Source organism: Orbicella faveolata, unplaced genomic scaffold (assembly GCF_042242905.1).
Source record: "Orbicella faveolata isolate gen_17 unplaced genomic scaffold, um_ofav_v1 contig_46, whole genome shotgun sequence".
Classification (NCBI taxonomy): Eukaryota; Metazoa; Cnidaria; class Anthozoa; order Scleractinia; family Merulinidae; genus Orbicella; species Orbicella faveolata.
In genome coordinates, this window is record NW_028301576.1 from 5,975,001 (window position 1) to 5,993,775 (window position 18,775).

Consider the following 18,775-nt stretch of genomic DNA (forward strand, 5'->3'; position numbering starts at 1 on the left):
CATTTGACGTAATCTATTGTCTATACAAAATGAAGCAATCTCATTGGTTGCTATGCGCAGCAAAGAATTGTGATTGGTCCAGGAAAATCACGCCACTGTCAAACTTGACTTGAGCGTCGCTTCTCGTGGAATGAAACCTTACAGCAAAAGCAGAATTGAACTGCGAAATCTACAAATCTTAAAGAAAATGCTGAAAAGTCAAGTCGGTTTTTGTCATCAGAGCGGCCCTGTGAGCCGAAAAGCTTGGACGTTGCCTTGAATATGGCAGGAGTTGAAAAAAAACGCTCGGAAAACTTGCGGTTGTGGTTAACCTGAAGGCCATTCGATTCGAGTTTTGAATGAAAGGAGCGTTAGTGATGGTGGAAATTTGTGTCCTCTGTGGTTGGTGATTCTCAAATCAGTTTGACATAATGTCGGAGACACCTTTTAGCTGCGATACAGTTGGCCGTGAGCTGTAGTGAGCTATACTTTGCTCGCTGCTGTGCCCTGAAATGGACTGAAACATTCGCATCGGAAAGCAAGGTTATGTGTTTATTTTAACTGATTTTAAGAAGTGGTTTTGATGTTCTATTCCAGACGATCACTGTGTCACCAATTATTTTAGGACTGAGAAAAGTTCAATGTTTTCAATAAATTAATCTCATAAACATTTTGTTTATTGGGTTTGTTAAATTCGAGGTAAAGCAATGGTTCTCGACTTACCAAGACTAATTTTTAATTTGTGTTTGGTTTATTCTCGCTCGACTGCCGGCTGAGACTGCTCGAGTATTTTTTCTGAGTCATTTTCTAAAACAGAAACGGCTTTATCTTTCTTCTTTCTGCTAGACTATGCTTCTGGTAGCTGTTCAATGCCTGGACAAGACTTTCTTGTACCTTATCTTTTGCCCAGTCATGTAGAATATTATCTAAATTCTCAAAACTTTCCGCCATTTTAAAACACGGGGGGAAAAAAACTTTGAAATGATGACGTCAATCGTGCATCTGTCCTCTAATAGATCATAGGCGAGAACCAATCAAAATGCGAGAATAATTTGGGTTATTATATAAATACGAATAACATACGGGTACACACCAGTAACATACAACTACATACGAGTAACATACGAGTACATACGGATGATACTCGCGCGTGTGGCACTTGCTCTCGGTCGCTCGTGTGTGTGTGCAAGACAAGACCCGTGCACATGCAAAAATGAAATGTGAAGAGAAAAATGGTACATTTCATGTTTATTACCGTCTTGCCATCGTATGTTGTTCTCATGTATTCGTATGTAGCCAATGTATTGATGTATAACCTGTGTATTACCGTATGTATCTGTACGTATTCGTATGTTACTCGTGTGTACTCGTATGTACTCGTATGTTACTGGTACGTTACTCGTATGTACTCTTTTGTTACTCGTATGTATCCGTATGTTACTCGTATGTACTCGTATGTACACGTATGTTACTCGTATGTACTCGTGTGGTGTTTTAGTCACGATCACGAAGCATGCGCGAAACTGTTTACAGAATTTTGTCATGATTATATAATGAATGGCTAGACCATCACCAGAGCAATCTCAACAAAATATTTGGGCATAACTGTAAACCAGAAACTTAATTGGGACCCCTTGAACATTAAACGTAACCCCTTGAACATACACTAAACGTAATATTAGCCAGATTGAAATGGTCCGACATAGAGCAGCTAGATTTGTCTTACATGACTATTCCAAAATTGAGAGCAAAAGTTGAAGTTACACTTTGAAATTTACCGTTGCTTAAACCTAAAATACATTTTCATGAATGTTTGAGATACCACCATTTTTTGATTTTTTTTTTTTTTCAAAATCATACAGTGTTACCAAAAGCTACCAAGCTTGCAGCACCGTTTTATATGCATTGACTGTCACTTTTTCCTGTCCGGGAGTACCTTGTTTACTGATGTCTCCTATCTTTAACAGAACCGTTCGAGGGACTGAGGTAGACAATACGTCGCAAAAGAGATTACAAGCTTCACGAATTTCAAGCGATATTAAAATTATAATCACTGAAAAGCGCTGGTTTCCACTCTAGACACAATGTGCTAGCTTTAAGTTTGAATTTTATGCGGTTGGAAGCTTGAAGCAACGCTTACTCTTCTAGGCCGGGTTGCTCAAAGCCCTAGTAAACTAGGCCAGGATTAGTAATAATTTTAATTCTGTTTTGTAACTTTTTGGTGAGGTTTCCTGTTTATATTGTTTGTCCTTCAGTTTTGAGTTGGAATAATCTCAGAGGGTCCACAATAGGGTTTTCAGATCTCGCTTTCCCGCCCGTTTTTTCCTGTTAATCCCGCCATCCCACCCTTTTTTGACTGGACATCCCAATCCCGTCTACTTTTCAAAGACGTTCCTGCGTTAATTATTAATTTGTTAAATTAATAATTAGTTAAATTATTAACACAGAATTTTTTTGAAAATACATATCATAAGAAAGATCAGAAACGAATTCAATGGATAGCAGATAAGTAAGCACAAATGATTATAATTACGTTTCTTTCCATAAACGGTTTACTGCTTTGTTTTCTTTTGTCCACGTATCAGTGAAAGAGATGGCCTGTATACACACTTGACAGTTTCTTTCAAAGCTTTCAGCGTCTCCACTTTCCTTGAAATCTGGGCTCAGAACTTTTCTTTCTGAATGAAGGCATTCCTGCTCGCGCATCCTTTTCGGAATATATGGCGACGCATACTTCATTCGGTAAATCACTATCACCGCCATCCGGTGTGGCTATCTTGGCCCAAACAAACCAAGCGCTCTGGAGAAGGTCAAAAGACTAGAAAAACTAGAAATGATCGGAGACCAAGATTACAGACGCAAGCGTCGAAAATGTTGGAAATGGACAGATGTCCGAGGTCAACACAAATGATCGCAATCAGTAGGAATAGGAATGAAAGACCTCATACAGTAACATGATGCTAACGTAGTCAAGCGATAATGAATACGTTTGACAGAACCTGACAGGGTACAGATTCGTTGCTATTCATTATTTAAAACCTGACACAGCTATAACGCACAAAAGGTTCGTTTCTGCCAGCTTGTGGTTCTTGCGCTGGTCAATAACAATTTATGAGGTGACGTAAGAATTGAAATCTCGTATACCGCTCTGTTCCCCTTGCGAATCCCGCATCCCAACCCTATAAAAACACGAAATCCCGCTCCCGCTCGTAATTGTAATTCCCGCTTCCTGCCCCTGTTTTCAGCTCAAATCCCAAACATCACGGTGATATAAAAGCCAAATCCCGCATCCCGCCAAACCTATTGGGGACCCTCATCTCAAACTACACAAAACATAAGCAGTGAAAAACATTTCTAAAGAAGAAAAATGAATCCTTTATTGCGGGGTTAGCTTTATCCGGCTTTTGAACAACCCAGCCCTGAACGTTTATGCCGTTTAATCTCGCCAAAGGAAAGATTAGACCTTTTGCAACAGTTGAACACGTGCAGTGCTTCTAAAGAACACACTGATTTAGTCATTGGTCATGCATATAATGTTATCAGAAACTAAAAGAACATTCCTTTTACTAATGAGAAAGCCAGTGGACAGGAAGTCTCCACTTGAATACTTCTAAATGAATTCCGTCGTTGACCTCAGATGTTTTATAGACTTCAGAAGTTTAAGAACTTTAAAATCGATCGCTATGTAGGTTTATAAAGGTTTGTAATCTAATTTTTAAGGGGATTTCTTTGGCTGTTATGACTGAAAGCCTCTCTCAACAAACTTTTGAATGCAAGTTTGTTGTTGATTGATGCCTATTTTTTTTTTTTTAGGCCGTTTCTAAGATCCCAAGTACTCTTGTGTTTCACTTGTAGACGAACTCAAAAATAAGGAAACTTCACAATCGATATCCAAATCAGTCCTCTAAGCTGCAGTTCGACTACAACACTTTTGGCATACTTATGGCGGCTATTCAAACTTTTCTTCGACTGCGCAAGCTTCAAAGACTTGGAAAGTTTCTCCTCCTGGTCACGGTCCTGTTAGCCTGTTTTATTTGGCGCTATGCGTTGAACCTTAAGCTTTCTCAGAAACAGATGCCGACAAATGATCTATAAGATGGAAGTGGTAAACTACAACTTAACGATTGCAGACCACACAGCGAATGCCACTTCCCCTACAAAACCAACTTTTAGCGCACTGGATGTTTACATCTGGCGAGGGTTGTGTGGTCCAGACATCTCGAACTTACGGAAATCGTTATTTTTTCCTCGTTACCCCGATGAAAACTTCAGGAGCGTTATTACCAAGTTCCAGATTGAAGATCACGGGATAGATTATGGTCAGCTTATTTTTGGCTTCGTTCACCCACCAATCACCATGCCATACCGTTTTGCTATAGTCTCGGATGATGCGTCAGAGTTATGGCTTAGTTCAAGTGAAGATCCAAACCAAAAACAGTTGATTGCTAGAGTCTTCAAAGACGGTGTAGCCGCGTGGGCCAAGCTAAATCAGTTGCATAAATATCCTGACCAAATCTCGAAAGATATAAAGCTTCATCAAGGCAGTAAATATTACATCGAAGTTCTTCATAAACAAGGCACTGGGGATGGCTTTGTTCAAGTTTTTTGGAAGAGTTTGCAACACAAGGACTTCAAACTGATCAGTTCGGAGCACGTATCACCATATTCTGACGAAAACGTGGTTACAACGAAGAACAAAGATGTTTTGCATAGCGTATTGTCGGATCGTTATCGTGTAGAACTGGAGCTAAAATCTAAAAGAATAAGCGAGGATTACTTAAAATTTTATTCCCTCCCTTTGATTCCCAAAGATAGTTACCTTCCCTCGTGTGATTACCAAAGCAGTTTTGTGTTAAGTCGTACAGTTTATCGATACGAAGGAGTCAATCATGTTTCTGTATCCTTGGTTTATCCAGAAGACAATACTACCATGGGCTTGATGGTAGACTATCAAAATTTTCCTAACCGAGTTGCAGGCTGGGATATAATCCAAGCGGTTGTCAACAAGATAACTACTTCGCTGAGACTTAAAACCTCCAAGTAAGTTACATTCAACAAAATTCTAATTTATGGCTTACGGACACACTGACGGACTGACGGACCGAAAGACCAACAGACCGACAGACTGACAGACTGATTGTCTGAATAATAGACTGACTGACTGACTGTCTTAAAGAATGACTCATTGATCGACTGACTCATTGACTGACTGACCTACTTAGTGACTGACCTGCTGACTGACTGACTGACTGACTGACTGACAAACTAATTGACAATCGGATTGACGTCGGACGGACCAACTGACCGACCGACTGAGTGGACGATCAAATAAGCGACCGCACCCTAGGCGAACTGGCACACTGGCAATTCCAGGATGACGGTCTATACAATGTCTTGATTTCGCTTATGCTGACAATTGGGATATGTTTCACCTCTCATGTAGGAAGTACTTTGTAAGGAGGATCCACAACATTTTGCAGAAGGCAGACCCAGTTTATGGTGATCGTTACTCAGTGGATCTGGAACTCGGTTTAAATGGCAGCAGTCAATCATTTCGCCTGTCAGAGAACGTCTTTGACAAAAAGCTTAGCCATGGCTTGTGTTTCCCTAAAGGCATGGACTGGAACTTCAACGTCACAGTGTACTTCATTCTCCCTGTCAAAGATCAAGCAATATGGGTTTATCATTTTATCAATGAGCTCACAGTTGCCAGCTTATTGACTGGTGATAAGAACTTCCACGTCATTGTTGTTGACTTTGAAAGCCAAGATATCAACCTAGAGAAGGCGTTTGGCACTTCTCTTCTTCGCACTCGACACACTATTATTACGCTGCAAGGCAAATTTTACAAGACGCTAGCATTGAACAAGGCTGTTGAGCGTGTTCCAAGTGAGCGTGATATTTTGTTTCTATTTGATCTTCATATCGATGTGCCTGTTGACATTATGCACAGTGTAAGGAAGGTGAGCTGGTAATTGATTTATATAACAAAATATTAGTGGTCATTTAAAAAACTGAGTCAATGAATACTCTTATATTCTGTGATTTAGGAGGATTAGAAACATACTTTTCACTGCGTATTCCTTGTTTTTTTCAGAGTACAATCGAAGGTCGACTTGTGTACATGCCTATTGTCGGACGCCTGAATTGTGGCAGCACATACGTCGATCATCAAGGCTACTGGGAAACCGCTGGTTATGGTCTTCTTAGCGTTTATAAATCAGACTGGATAAGGTTTGGAGGTAAGAGAAATAACTAGTTTCTTAGACGCTCAACCATATCACCTAGTTAGTGAATACTACAGGAGCCATATCTTCAATTGTCAAGGAAAATTTATTGGCCTTGACAGAAAGGAATAGCAACAGGCAAAGAAATGATGGCAAGAAAAGATGGTCTAAAGGAACAATCCCCCGTACATGAGTTTCTCCCAATGATAGTTTTTCTTTTATTCTTATCAAAGACAAAAACAACCATTGACAAAGTGGTACAAGGAAAGAGGAAGGGTTGGACCCATTCCCCACACCACTGACGCTTCTCCTGATAACGTACAGTTGAACCGCGCTATTTCGAAGTCGCAGGGAAATTAAACGAAAAATAGTTCGAAATAGCGGGAGGTCGAAATGGCCGATAGTTAATGACTTAAAGGCAAATCCAAAAGAAATGATTTTGAATTCGAAAGAGAATGTGAAAATCGAAATATCCGAGATCGAAGACCGAAGGGGTTGGGGGGGGGGGGGGGGGTGAAATTCGTTTCACCTCGGGAAAATCCCTGGGAATGAAATTGGGGGAGGTCCTATCAATTCCCCCTTTTTTCTCTCTATGGTCCTGGCTCCAGTTGTTCGAAAGGTGGATAACGCTATCTATCGGATAAATCGCTATCCAGGGGATAAGTGTTAACAAAACAAAACAAGCTATCCACTGTATAGGGATTTGTCCAGAAGATAATGTTATCCACCTTTCGAACAACCCGGCGGGTTTGGAGTATGACTTTACTCACTTCATCCTACAGTTACATTTTACCGTGTGTATTCAATTTTTAAAAGGAATGAACACTGTGGACTACAAATATCAGTGGGGAGGGGAGGACTGGGATCTACTGGACCGTGTTCTCAATGCGAAGTTAGAAGTTGAAAGAATCAAGCACCCAGGCCTTTATCATCACTATCACTCTAAACAAATGTCTTGGAATTAGGTGCTGCGAAATAATGTTTTTCAGTCGGTTTAAACCAGCTTTGAAGTCAGTCTATTTATTATCTACTCGATTCACTACGCTACGAAAAAGAAAAAGATAAAAACGGTCAACTGTGATACTGCAATAACGTTTTTATTTTTCCCTCGATACAAACACAAACATTATCATATTTATAACATCTATGATATAATTATAATGTATATTTCAAAGGAGATCACCGTTGTAATCTTGTCAGTTTTATTGAGACTGGAAGATAAATGAACCGCTCGGTTTTCCAGTTAGCCTCCAGCCTTGTTATGTCTAATTGTAGGACAAGAGAGATGAAGGAATAATTTAAGGTTTACAGTTTAGTTTAAGGGCCCATTAACCGATTTATGCGCGTGCTCGCGCGCGTTGCTAAGGAGGTGAGATTTCACTTCCGGTTACTTACGTCAGCCTGAGCGCAGAAAATAAAAATAACTCAATAACTTCCAAATTTGCTCACATTTTAGGGGTTTTTCTTTGTGATTCACAAAATGCAAAGTAAAAAAAGTACAAGCAAAGACAAAATACGAGAAAGACAGAAAAACAAGAGCAATAAAAAGAGAAAAACTAACTCCGTGTGGCTTTGTTTGACTAAAAAGTCGTTGCTGATGCGTGACACTTGGTTAAAAACGATTGAAGTGCACTGGTAGTGTAAATTGCGCACGCCCTGATAGGGTAACTTCCAATATATATCGGGCGCACTTCCGGTTTCTTTAAATGCTAAAGGAAGCGCGGTTTTTCATTAAATCCAGCCTTTTTTGACGGATTTCGATTAAAGCCAACGTTGGAAACATAGCTATGCATTCCTTTTTCGAAATCATGCTTTTTTCAGAAAATTACGAGTTTTTTAATATTTTGAAATTCTCTCAAAATTTCACCTTTTAGAAATGAAACAAAATCTATGCATAGCGTTATGAGGATTTAAAATAAAATATTAAATCAATGAATTAAATCCCGATAAAGTAATTTTCCTGGGAGCCTTTGGGTTTTTTCAGTATTAGTCACATGACCATGGGCGTGGCCTGATGACATCATCACTAGTGTTGCTGATCATGAAAAAGTTAAAACACATGAAATAACTCTGAAGTAACTGAAAATGATGAGGTTATATGAGAATAAATTTTCCTTAGCAACGGCTTGAAAAGATCGGTTAATGGGCCCTTAAGGGAGAACAAGAATTAACAAATTGGGGTATTGATCTGACATTAAATAATGTTTTAAAAAGAAAATACGGTAAATTGAGTCTTTGAAATGGGCTGGAAGTTCTTTTCAAAAATGTATTTCCATTAAAGAAATCGTCTGTTTTCCGGCATATTTGTCCTTGTGAGTGTTAAGTGAAAGTCAGTTTGTGCAGCTGCATATCTTGCACTGTAACTAAATTGTTGAATAAATTAGGCAATTGAATTATATGCCACAGGTGCAAAATTTTTAAAACATGTAAGCAAGAAACATTATTTACTGCTTGGATATTAATGCGTTTGATTACAGACTGAATTCCCGGCCCGCTTTGCGGCCGTCCGATTTTCTTTATCACTCATTTATACGGTATACCTCCTTTAATTACTAAATTACAACAAAATTCATAACTGTTCATCAAGAGGCACTATTTGAGCATGTGGTGCACTTTGATGCGTTATGTCTTTATAACTGGACAATGTTCATGTCACACCTTTGTAGGGACATTACTTGATACTCACGTCATTTGTGTTTGCTGTTATCGGACAGAACCAGTACTTCTCTCGTGGATTTCTTCACCTACTTCATTCACCAGAAAGTTAGACTTTTCGTCATTTTTTTTTCTCAGATTTTGTTATAGTTATCATTATTAATTGGTCCAATGCAATAGGCCACGTTCCATGTATCAATATTCTAACATGGCTCCGAGGCTTTCAGGACAAACTTCTATATTTGGTGTTGTTTTCTTTGTATCCAAGTCTCTTTTGGGAAGTGAAAGACGAAAGAAACTTTAAAAATTTACAATTTTGACCCGAAAGCCTCGGAGCCATGATAGAATATTGATATACCGAACGTGGCCTATTCGGTCTGTAATTATACTAATATTCGTGATTAAACGGAATTCCCGGCCCGCTTCGCGGTCGTCCGATTTTGTTTATCACTCACATGATAACAGACCAAAATTGACCTAATGGGACTCCATTGATCAGTCTATCACCATTATTTATCAAAGATTAAAAAGAGGTAGAGGTAGAAACACCCACCGTTTGGCACATCTTTCTGCTGAGTTTATATCGCTCTGTCTGTAAAATTAACGAACCGTACAGTATGTTGAGGTAGTGCCTTTTCGTCGGCAGCGCGCATATTAAGAGAGTTTAGACAAGCCATTTTTTATATTTTGCTGAGACGCAAGCGACACAAAATGCTCATGGTGAGACAAAACGAGCCTTATATATACTGCAACAGATGTCAGTATCAAAAGGTACGATTGGGTATTTCCGTGACCATACTCGGCCATCTATTGGGCCATATCAGGTCGGTTACTTGATATCGTAAGATATCAGGACGTACGGTATCGGCGGGCCTGGCTCCTGATTGGCTAATTGCGAATTTGGCTACGGTGAGTAAAACAGGTTACATCGAGTGGTTTTCGATTGAGTATCGTAAAACCAAAACCAATTAAACCAGTCACTTACCAATTCGGCTACTCAACCAATCTAAAACCAGAGAAAAACCAAAATCAAAGTCAAAAGCAGAGTCATTGCCTGATTACTTCCCACACTCAATTAAAAAGGACGAGGAATAAGCTAGATTATAACTGCAATATTGATAAAGCGGTTAAGTTGGTTTTGGTTTTGGTTTTACTTCGGTTTGGGATTGGCTAAGCAGTCTAATTGGTAATTAAGTAATTGGTTTGGTTTTGATTTTGCGACACTCAATTGAAAACCGCTCTGTTTTGTAATTTGGGGTGTTTTACATCTTTGGGAGACTGATGGTTTTTATTTTTTCATTTGACACTCATGGCTTTATTTTATGCTCGTATATCTTCTCTTCAAAACGATATTTTTGTCATTATTTTCCCTACAGGATCATTATAACTTCTTCTGTAAGTTCTTTGCTGGGGGAAATTTTGCAAAATAGGAATATGGTCGAGTTGTCTCCTTTCTCCTTAAAAACAAAAAAATTCTTTCAAATTGCACACGAAGGAGAAACCAAGTGAACTCCACCTATTATGTGAGGCTTAAAATCGGACCACTTATACACGTTTCCCTCCCCTGTCCCGCACGATTTCGACATACTGGCAATCTCGTGGTAATCTATGACTCGATTCCATATATTGACACCCGTCATTTCGCCAACAAAGCTCTGAGACGCGGCGAATCCTCCTGCTTCTGAGTCTTGCTCTTGTCCCAACACTAGAGATCCAGCACCACGGATCACGTAACCTAGAGGGAAAAAAAAAACATTGAACGATTAGAAGCGCGCGGACTTTTATTTCTCTAGATTCCTGCAATGTTGTAATCTCCCATTGAAGTCATAAGTTCCCAACAAAATTTGCAAAGATAGATATGGTGGCGCGCAGGAAATTTGAAATCCTAAAATAACTGAAGTGTAACACCCAGGATTCAAAACAGGCAAAGAATTATCGACTTCAAATCGTCTAAACATTTTAACACAAACACCAGCTTATGATCTGGAATAATTTTTTTTTTTTTTGGATTTTAGGCTCCTTTCTCCTAGTCCTTGAATAAATCACACAAAAACTACGTCTCCTATCGGACCGTGAAGACAAATATTTTCACTTTACTATAAAAACAGGTGAAGACAGACTGCAAAAGTTTCATTTCTCCGTTGGTCGTTCAGCGTAACCGTCATGCCTAACTTCTCTGTTCTTAAATCAGGAGTAGAATGATAAACTCTAGCCACTACTCAATGAAGGATTCTGGCATCTCGACAAGATCCTAGTCATTTTTATAGCTGGAAATGACCTCCTGGACAAGATAGATAGGTGAAATTGTTATTCATTTTTCTTTATCAGAACAATCACTGAGCTAAGATTTATCTAAAAATTTTGGTGAAGAAAAACAATTTGATCTTAATTAGCGCAACTACGTGATTCCTGTGTGCAAAAGAAAAAAAAGAACTTTCATTGAGTAAAAAAAGAAATTTTAGTTCAGCATTGAAATAGAGAAAAGTGCTGATTATACCAAATTATCGCGTACTATTGTTTTCAAGTTATACCTAACGGTTTTCCTCCCTCTATTTATTTATAAAGTTGCATTTTTTAGTAGAGCTCCGGCGGCCCGAAGAGCCGGCAAGCGGAGCTCCATACTCGTAGCGGAGCTCTGGCGACCCTGAAGGGGTCGCCAAGCGGAGCATCATAACTATAGGAACAGAACCACTTGTATGCATAGGAATAGAAAACCATGCAACTCTTTTTTCATGGTCAACATGATTAGTAGCATGGATCACGGGCGCGCGGGCCCAACGATGACGAAAAATGACGACATCGCGCAACATGGCGGCCATACTCCAGCTAATATTCTGACGGAGACTAGCCTGCAAACAGGCTCCCTGCGAGGACTGAAAAAAAATTAGGCGAGCAAAACGAACGGAAGAACTGAAAAATTCAGAGAGTGAAGCGATCGAGGCGGGGCGGCGGAGCCTGTAGACTGTTTTTGGTGTGTCTATCTTCCCTTAGTGATTAGCCTCTAACAAACTGGTACTTGCAAATAGTCCTAATCAAACAGCCGGGCCCGGCGTCATAATATAGAGTGCAAGTAAGCAACATTAGTTCGTATAGTGTGATCGTCCGGGTGAGTGTAGTTCTGAAAAGAACTGTTATTGGTGACTGACGTTTCGACAACCTGAGCGGAAGTCATCTTCAGAGTCAAGTGAATAGTGTTTAACTAACAGACCGACTTAACAATACACGGACCAAAAACCGACCTACTTGACTAACAATAGACGGATCGAAACCCACCAATGACTGATGACAAACTTTACACGAGTCTTTCAGCCAATACCATCATGGCTATACTGACCAATCACGTTCAACGGACCAGACTTATAACATCATCGACTGACAAACACTATTCACTTGACTCTGAAGATGACTTCCGCTCAGGTTGTCGAAACGTCAGTCACCAACAACAGTTCTTTTTAGAACTACACTCACCCGGACGATCACACTATACGAACTACTGATACTCCTGGGTTCAAACCATTTACTGAGTAAGCAACATGCTCACGGGATATTTCAAACTTTGTCCTTCAAGAGTCAATACATAGAGAGCTTAAAACATATTTTACAATAGAAATAAGCCTAAACAAAGTATAAGAACATGGCAATTTACAGAGTCTGGGGCGTTATTATCTGAGAAGCGACATGCAGATAACAGCGGAAGCCATGCAGGCCTTTGACCTCTACAAAAGTTGCTACAGCACCGTCAAACGGTTCATCTGCTTAAACCCTTGAGGAACATGTTTGGACTGAGGAAAGGCCGAGAGACCGAAAATTAAAAGAGAGTGGCAAATGCACAGATGGCAAGGACCGTAGGAGTCGTGTCGGGCGGCCAATTTCGACCGCATTTTACGAAGATCTGTCAAACATTTATCTCAAAGATGTCAACAATGAGCGATTTAACCAATCAGATCATGATACCAGATTCTGGTATCATGGAAAGGCGGCATCAGTAGAATGTCCACCTCATCCTCACCTCACCCTCACCTCGTTTGCGCTCGCCGGGAGCCTGCATGCTCGCAGGCTAGACGGACGCATGCAATATTAGTTTACAGCGTCCTTCTTTGATATTGGACATCGATATTATGGCCAATTGACACCTGTCAAAACAAGGTATCCGCTGAAAAAGTATTACATGACCATACACCAAGTACTGGTTCTCGATTACATGGCAAGCGCAAGATTAACGTAACAAGGTTAACATATTGTAATCAGGAGCTCCGCTTTAAGGCTTGGATAAATCTATACGTACAATGTATATTACCTTTCTGCAATCCGTGACCTTGATCTGCAACAGCACCATCTTTGTACAACTTCCAAGATCCAGCGGTATTTTCCCATGTTGCGCAGATGTGGTGCCACTTCCCGTCAATAGCAGAAACAGACGTCTTCCTGGAAGAAAACAAGATACCGAGCAGTACAATATAAGCAAGGAAAAAACCGTTATTTTGATTGCTGGCGAAAGGTATAATGTCGTAAGCAGAAATTCGTAAAATAGGCTGCGGGGGAGGCTATAGTAACTACTACTCTTGGGACTATGATGGCTGTGTCTTGAAAGATATAGTGGGTTAAAGTCTGAAGTTCGGAGTTTGACTCCTAATCGATCGGGTTGTCTGTATTATTAAATAATTACACAAACAAGATATAAAATAAATAAAATTAAATAACTTTATAAATCGTATAGCGCTAATATTAGACCTTTTCTTCTGATATTTGGTGAAAATTATTCCTATACAACTGGTATTAAAGCTATTATTTTTTGATTAAATCATTTATACCCGAGAAATTCGCGTAGTTTTCTTGTGATTCCCTCAGCACGAGGAAGCCATGCATAAAATAACTGTTTGGGAATTTATATCTGACAAAAGTACAACTGAGAACTAAAGTGTATTACACCATCATCTGATGGTGCATTACAGTATCAAAGCGTGAAGTCATTCAAGGAAATCTCTCTCGCTGGAATTTGTGTTTGTCTAGCTATAGCGCGGTATCCTAATTGCTGACAAGTTACTTCTCCAAACAAGAAATCTGCGTTTTAACGAAAATGTAATGTATTGACATGAAACTTATTCTATCCAGCCAGTTAGAAGCGGTGTCGCTCTAAGAGCCCAGTTAAATGAATACTTAAGCCTACACACGGACTGATGATCGATCGCTTCATACGAGATCGTTCTATCTTAAAAATTTTGTACTTCAAAGCGATATCTGGATATGTATTACTTCTGCTAAGGAAGGATATCTGTGATATGCAGGAAGATTGCCAAGATCAAATACGCTCTCTCGGTCAAGTTTGTGATCACATTTAAAATGACTGATGACACTCACACAGCTGTCTAATTAGAATCTCAGCGCAAATTGGGTTTGCTAAATGAATAGATTATCAACTATAAGAAAACTGAGATTACAGATAAATAAGCGGAAAAAAGCAACGGAGTCCCGTTCAGTGTTGGGATCAACAGCTTTAAAACTTTGAACTAACTTTCATGACATTTTCTTACCTTATGGACTACGTTAATGACCAGTTAGTCGAATAAAATCTGCTAAAGTAAGAATGAAGAAGCATACCGTAAATCTTCGAATTTAGGAGAAGACGGGGAGCGCTTATTCGAGGGAGGAGCTTATTCGAAAGGGGAGCTTATTTGAGGGGGGGGGGGGGCGCTTATTTAATTTTTCTCTAATCGTGGCCTGACATGATCATTTTTTTAATACATCATCTGCGCGTTAACACCAACATAAGCTCTTTATTGACATAAAAAGCTGATCCTAAAGATTAAATCGCGGCATCGCTAGTACTTAACGTGTTCAACGTGTTCACAAACTGAAACAATGTGCAAATCTAATACTACAAAAAACTATACACCCTTTGTTGTCTCATTACTCGTCCACAAAATGGGGGGGGGGGGTGGAGGGGAGGAGGCGCTTACTCGAGAGTGGCTCTTATTTTAAATTTCGGCCGATAGGAGGGGCGCTTATTCGAGGGGGGGGGGCGCTTATTCGAGGGGGGGGGCGCTTATTCGAGGATTTACGGTATTACAAAGTCTTAATTTATTTGTTTTATTTATCCAGTTTCCTCCCGTCCTAGACTGAAACAACAAATCGATCAAAGCGAAAAAAAATAAATAAATAAAAAGAACACATAAGTCACTGAGCGTATCTTGTTTGTGCAGTTGCATGGGTTAAATAAATAAATCAATAATTAATTGATTGATTGATTGATTGATTAAGTAAATTACAATATCTACAAAGGACGCCAAATCAGCTCTAGCTGTTTTAATTCAATTCCTATACGCAGCATGAATTGGAACTTGAAAATATTGGTTACTCAAGGTTGGTTGTAATACCGACTTTGTAATACCGTAAATCCTCGAATAAGCGCCCCCCTCCCCCCATTGGTTACTAAAGGGATGAAAACCCAGAGTACCCCAGCGGAGAAAAACACTACTGGAGCATAGGCGAGGACCATCAACAAACTCAACTGAATATGGCACAAGGCCGGAATCAGTGGGAGGCGAGCACTCTCACCACTCCGCCATCCCTGCTCCTGAGTTATGCTCGCGAGCAAGGCACGTTAACCTCGCAGAAGCTAGGATAGTCCCCTGGGATATACATGCTAACTTGTTGGACGACATGGCAAAATGTCTGGGGAAGGGGAGAGGTTATCTGCCAGGGACTGGTGTCCCATTCACGAGGGAGAAGATATCAGTAAAAGAATGAAACTGAGGCCGCAGATCAAGCCCAGCTGTATTTGGACGAAAGTCTAATATCATCCATCAGCACAAATAGCCAGAAAAATTTGGCCCTAAACCCATTCCTCCAAGGTCTTCAACAGTTTTGTCTTAAATCACAGAAATATCCTGGACGTTTTGTCGGGACTATGGGACCCAAACAAACATCTCTAGTCAGTCTTGACCTCACACTTGGAATTCCTTACAGGCATTTTCACTGACCTGTGGTTACCTCCAACGAACAACATAAATGACTTGTAGTTGTAGATGATAAACTCGTTATCCTGATCAGGCACAGCGTAACCCAGAGGAGTTCCTGTACTCGTATCAGTGGCTTTCATCCACAAACAAGCTGTCAAAGCTGAGAGATTCGGCATGCTGCCACGGATAATGACGTAGTCGCTTACTCCCCGACGCGGAAACAGGAAGGCATTTCCAACTACACCATCATTGAATGAAAAAATCCATATAAAAGAGGACAGTTAATAACACATGTACAAGCAGTGCATTGTAAAACAAGAAAACGTCTCCATAGTTTCATTACCTGGGTTCTCCTGAAATGTCTGAAATGTTAATATTTGTGTTGTGAAGTCTTGTTTTTACACAACTGGTATTCATTTTTATCACTTGAACTAATACACCCAGCCATCTCTGCCTGAGCTATGCGTACCCGGGCTATATTCAGGTATTCGTGAGAGGCAGATGTTAGTTTTGAATATATATCACGGCATGAGGAGAAACAATTGCGTGAAACGGGTGACAAAGGAACCCCATGCACACTGAATTCAGGTCGTGTTATAGTTGACATGAACAATTCTAACAAGTGACACTGCAAAATCTGCGAAGAAAACCGCTAGCCCCCGGCCCCTCCCCCCCTCCCCGAGGACTCCCATATGAAAACGACGGGCCGCTTGTCGGAAATTTTGAAAAGAAAGAGGTACCAAGATCCTGTTTTGTGGACGTGGCTTGAAATATTTTTCTCTCCTAAGGGATACCAATTCTTACATAACACATTATCTTCTGTCATATTTTTTCGGCGCAATACCCTAAAAGGTACTGTAAAAGCTCCCGCTGTGGACCTTTGGAGGCTAAACAGCCTAGGAGAAACCAAAACAGCGTTTTAAACCCCTAAAAGGTACGACGAGCACCCCTGTCATTTTTATACGTTTGTTCCCCCCCCCTTCCCCCCCCCCCCCCCCCCCACTGTATCAGTTGTGACCCGGGCCGCCCCAGCACGTCATACTTTTTATAAATTTATATCACTGCAAATATCCATAATATGCATTGTTGTCTATATCGAGTAACGAGTAAATTACCTTTGTCTTCCAATGTGTGGATTTGTGTTTTCAAAGCTTGAACGTCTTTGACCAGTTTCTTATTTTCAGCGTTCACCGACTCCAGCTTCTGTAAAATTCGTTTCAGCGAAACATTCGTATCCTCTTTGGTTGACGAAATGATAACTTCGATGCGCTGCCCAGTAATGAATACGTTCTTCTTCTCTACGGACCCAACTTTACTGTTGCTTGCTGGTGCTGCACTTGCGAACCCCAACAAACACAGTAGTAAAACTGAAGGCGCCAAGAAATTGGACTCTCCAGAGGCCATGTTAACGTTAACGCTTGTTCGGTAGCTTAACACGAACTGAAATACCTACGCAACTTCAAGGATGACGTATCATTTTTTTTATATTTATAGGGTGTACACGAGTCGCCGATGCTGTACATATATGGTCTGACACTTCCTTAAAAGGAGCTTTTGACCAACAGTGAGCTATCGATCCTTTAACACTAAAGGAAGTTGAGCTTTGACACTAAGGGAACATCAATTCAGGCTCAAACGGATATGTGGATAATTTAGCCGCACACATCTTGACGACGTTATGGCAATTTGGATCTACGTGTACACTAAAACAAAGAAACATCTCTGATAAGCCACTTTCGATATATTGAAATTCAGCTTGACAGCGAGGCCCATAGAGGACACAAACAAAAGAAATGAATAAACAAGTCATTCAAATTTCCTTTGTTTGTGTCCTCTAAGCCTCGCTGCCAAGCTGAATTTTAATATATCGAAAGTGGTCTATTGCAAAGAGAAGAGTGAGGTAACTAAAGAGCTACAACAAAATTAATGTACCCATGCAAAATACCCAGGGTTTTCTCTCGCGCAAAACGCAAAGAAAGCCTCGGAGAGGTGTTACTAAGTACCAAACGAAAGAAAAATGAAACAAAATAAAAGGAAAAGCGGAATTCAAATAACAATCACAGAACATCAGTGTTGATATTTCATCCCGTTGCTCTGAAACGTGAGTAAGCTGATGATACATGCTGAGCTGGTCGCTTTTCTAACCCTGAGAGTATTCGACAAGCACTATTTTAGTCCGAAATTGCATTTTTCAGAACTTTTGTTTTCTTTTCACTTCGTCAATTAACCTAGGCAATTTGTCGACAGTTTATTGTGTCACATCACCAACAGGCATTCCGAAACAGGCAACTGAATCGGCGTCATAGTGCGTTTTTCAAAAAGTGAAGACTTCATGACTTTTGAACCATTCATTACCACAGGATGAATACTGAAGGGGCAAATGAAACTCAAAAAATAACGTAAACGTCCTGTTTGGTTGTAACTTACACTCGAAAGAAACGTGATGGATGTCAGTGTGACATTTAAAGCCGGTGATCTTTAAACGTGCCAGAAAACATGACTCTCGGACTTTTGTACGGAAGTTCAAGGTCGAAGTGTTGAAAAGTAATTTTTATTACAAATTTTGAGCACAAGGCAGAGTTACTCAGCAGGATAGAGTAGGAGTATAGAGTTCCAATCGCGGAATCACTTTGCATAGCCTTATTTTAGTAACAAACAGTACCATATGTCATGTCGTGATGACGAAGTCTTGCCCATTATAGCCTTCATTCGAATCCATAGAGTAAAACTGAATAAATTATTTGTTCTGGGATTAGAAAAATAATTAGAAAAGCCAAGTAAAAATAGCCAAACTAAAGGTTTTAAGAATATATTAGTTTATGAAATTGTGTGACGGTACAATTTTTTGGTAACAGGAAACACGCGATTTAAATTAAAGATACAAAATAATAAAAACATGTTGCTATTTAGCTGGCTTTTAGATCTTTCAGCCCTACGGCAAGGAAAGGCAATTAG

The 18,775-nt window shown here is 40.0% G+C and overlaps 1 protein-coding gene and 1 pseudogene across 2 annotated transcripts in view; one reads left to right on the forward strand and one right to left on the reverse strand.

The window, feature by feature from the left end:
- The window catches only part of LOC110049228 (beta-1,4-N-acetylgalactosaminyltransferase 3-like), a 10,633-nt pseudogene extending 2,126 nt beyond the window's left edge, over nucleotides 1-8,507 (forward strand). The window contains exons 2-5 of the transcript XR_016203925.1: nucleotides 3,793-5,019; nucleotides 5,423-5,942; nucleotides 6,077-6,221; nucleotides 7,023-8,507. The product of XR_016203925.1 is annotated as a beta-1,4-N-acetylgalactosaminyltransferase 3-like (transcript). The remainder of the gene's footprint in view (nucleotides 1-3,792; nucleotides 5,020-5,422; nucleotides 5,943-6,076; nucleotides 6,222-7,022) is intronic.
- On the reverse strand, nucleotides 7,288-17,313 carry LOC110049240 (neuronal pentraxin-1-like). Its single transcript, XM_020755023.2, has 4 exons — nucleotides 16,936-17,313; nucleotides 15,842-16,058; nucleotides 13,159-13,286; nucleotides 7,288-10,596 (listed from the first exon to the last, which is right to left on the reverse strand). Exons 1-4 carry the CDS (start codon nucleotides 17,222-17,224, stop codon nucleotides 10,340-10,342), a joined length of 891 nt encoding a protein of 296 aa, XP_020610682.1. The 5' UTR covers nucleotides 17,225-17,313; the 3' UTR covers nucleotides 7,288-10,339.
- Nucleotides 17,314-18,775: the final 1,462 nt, after the last annotated feature.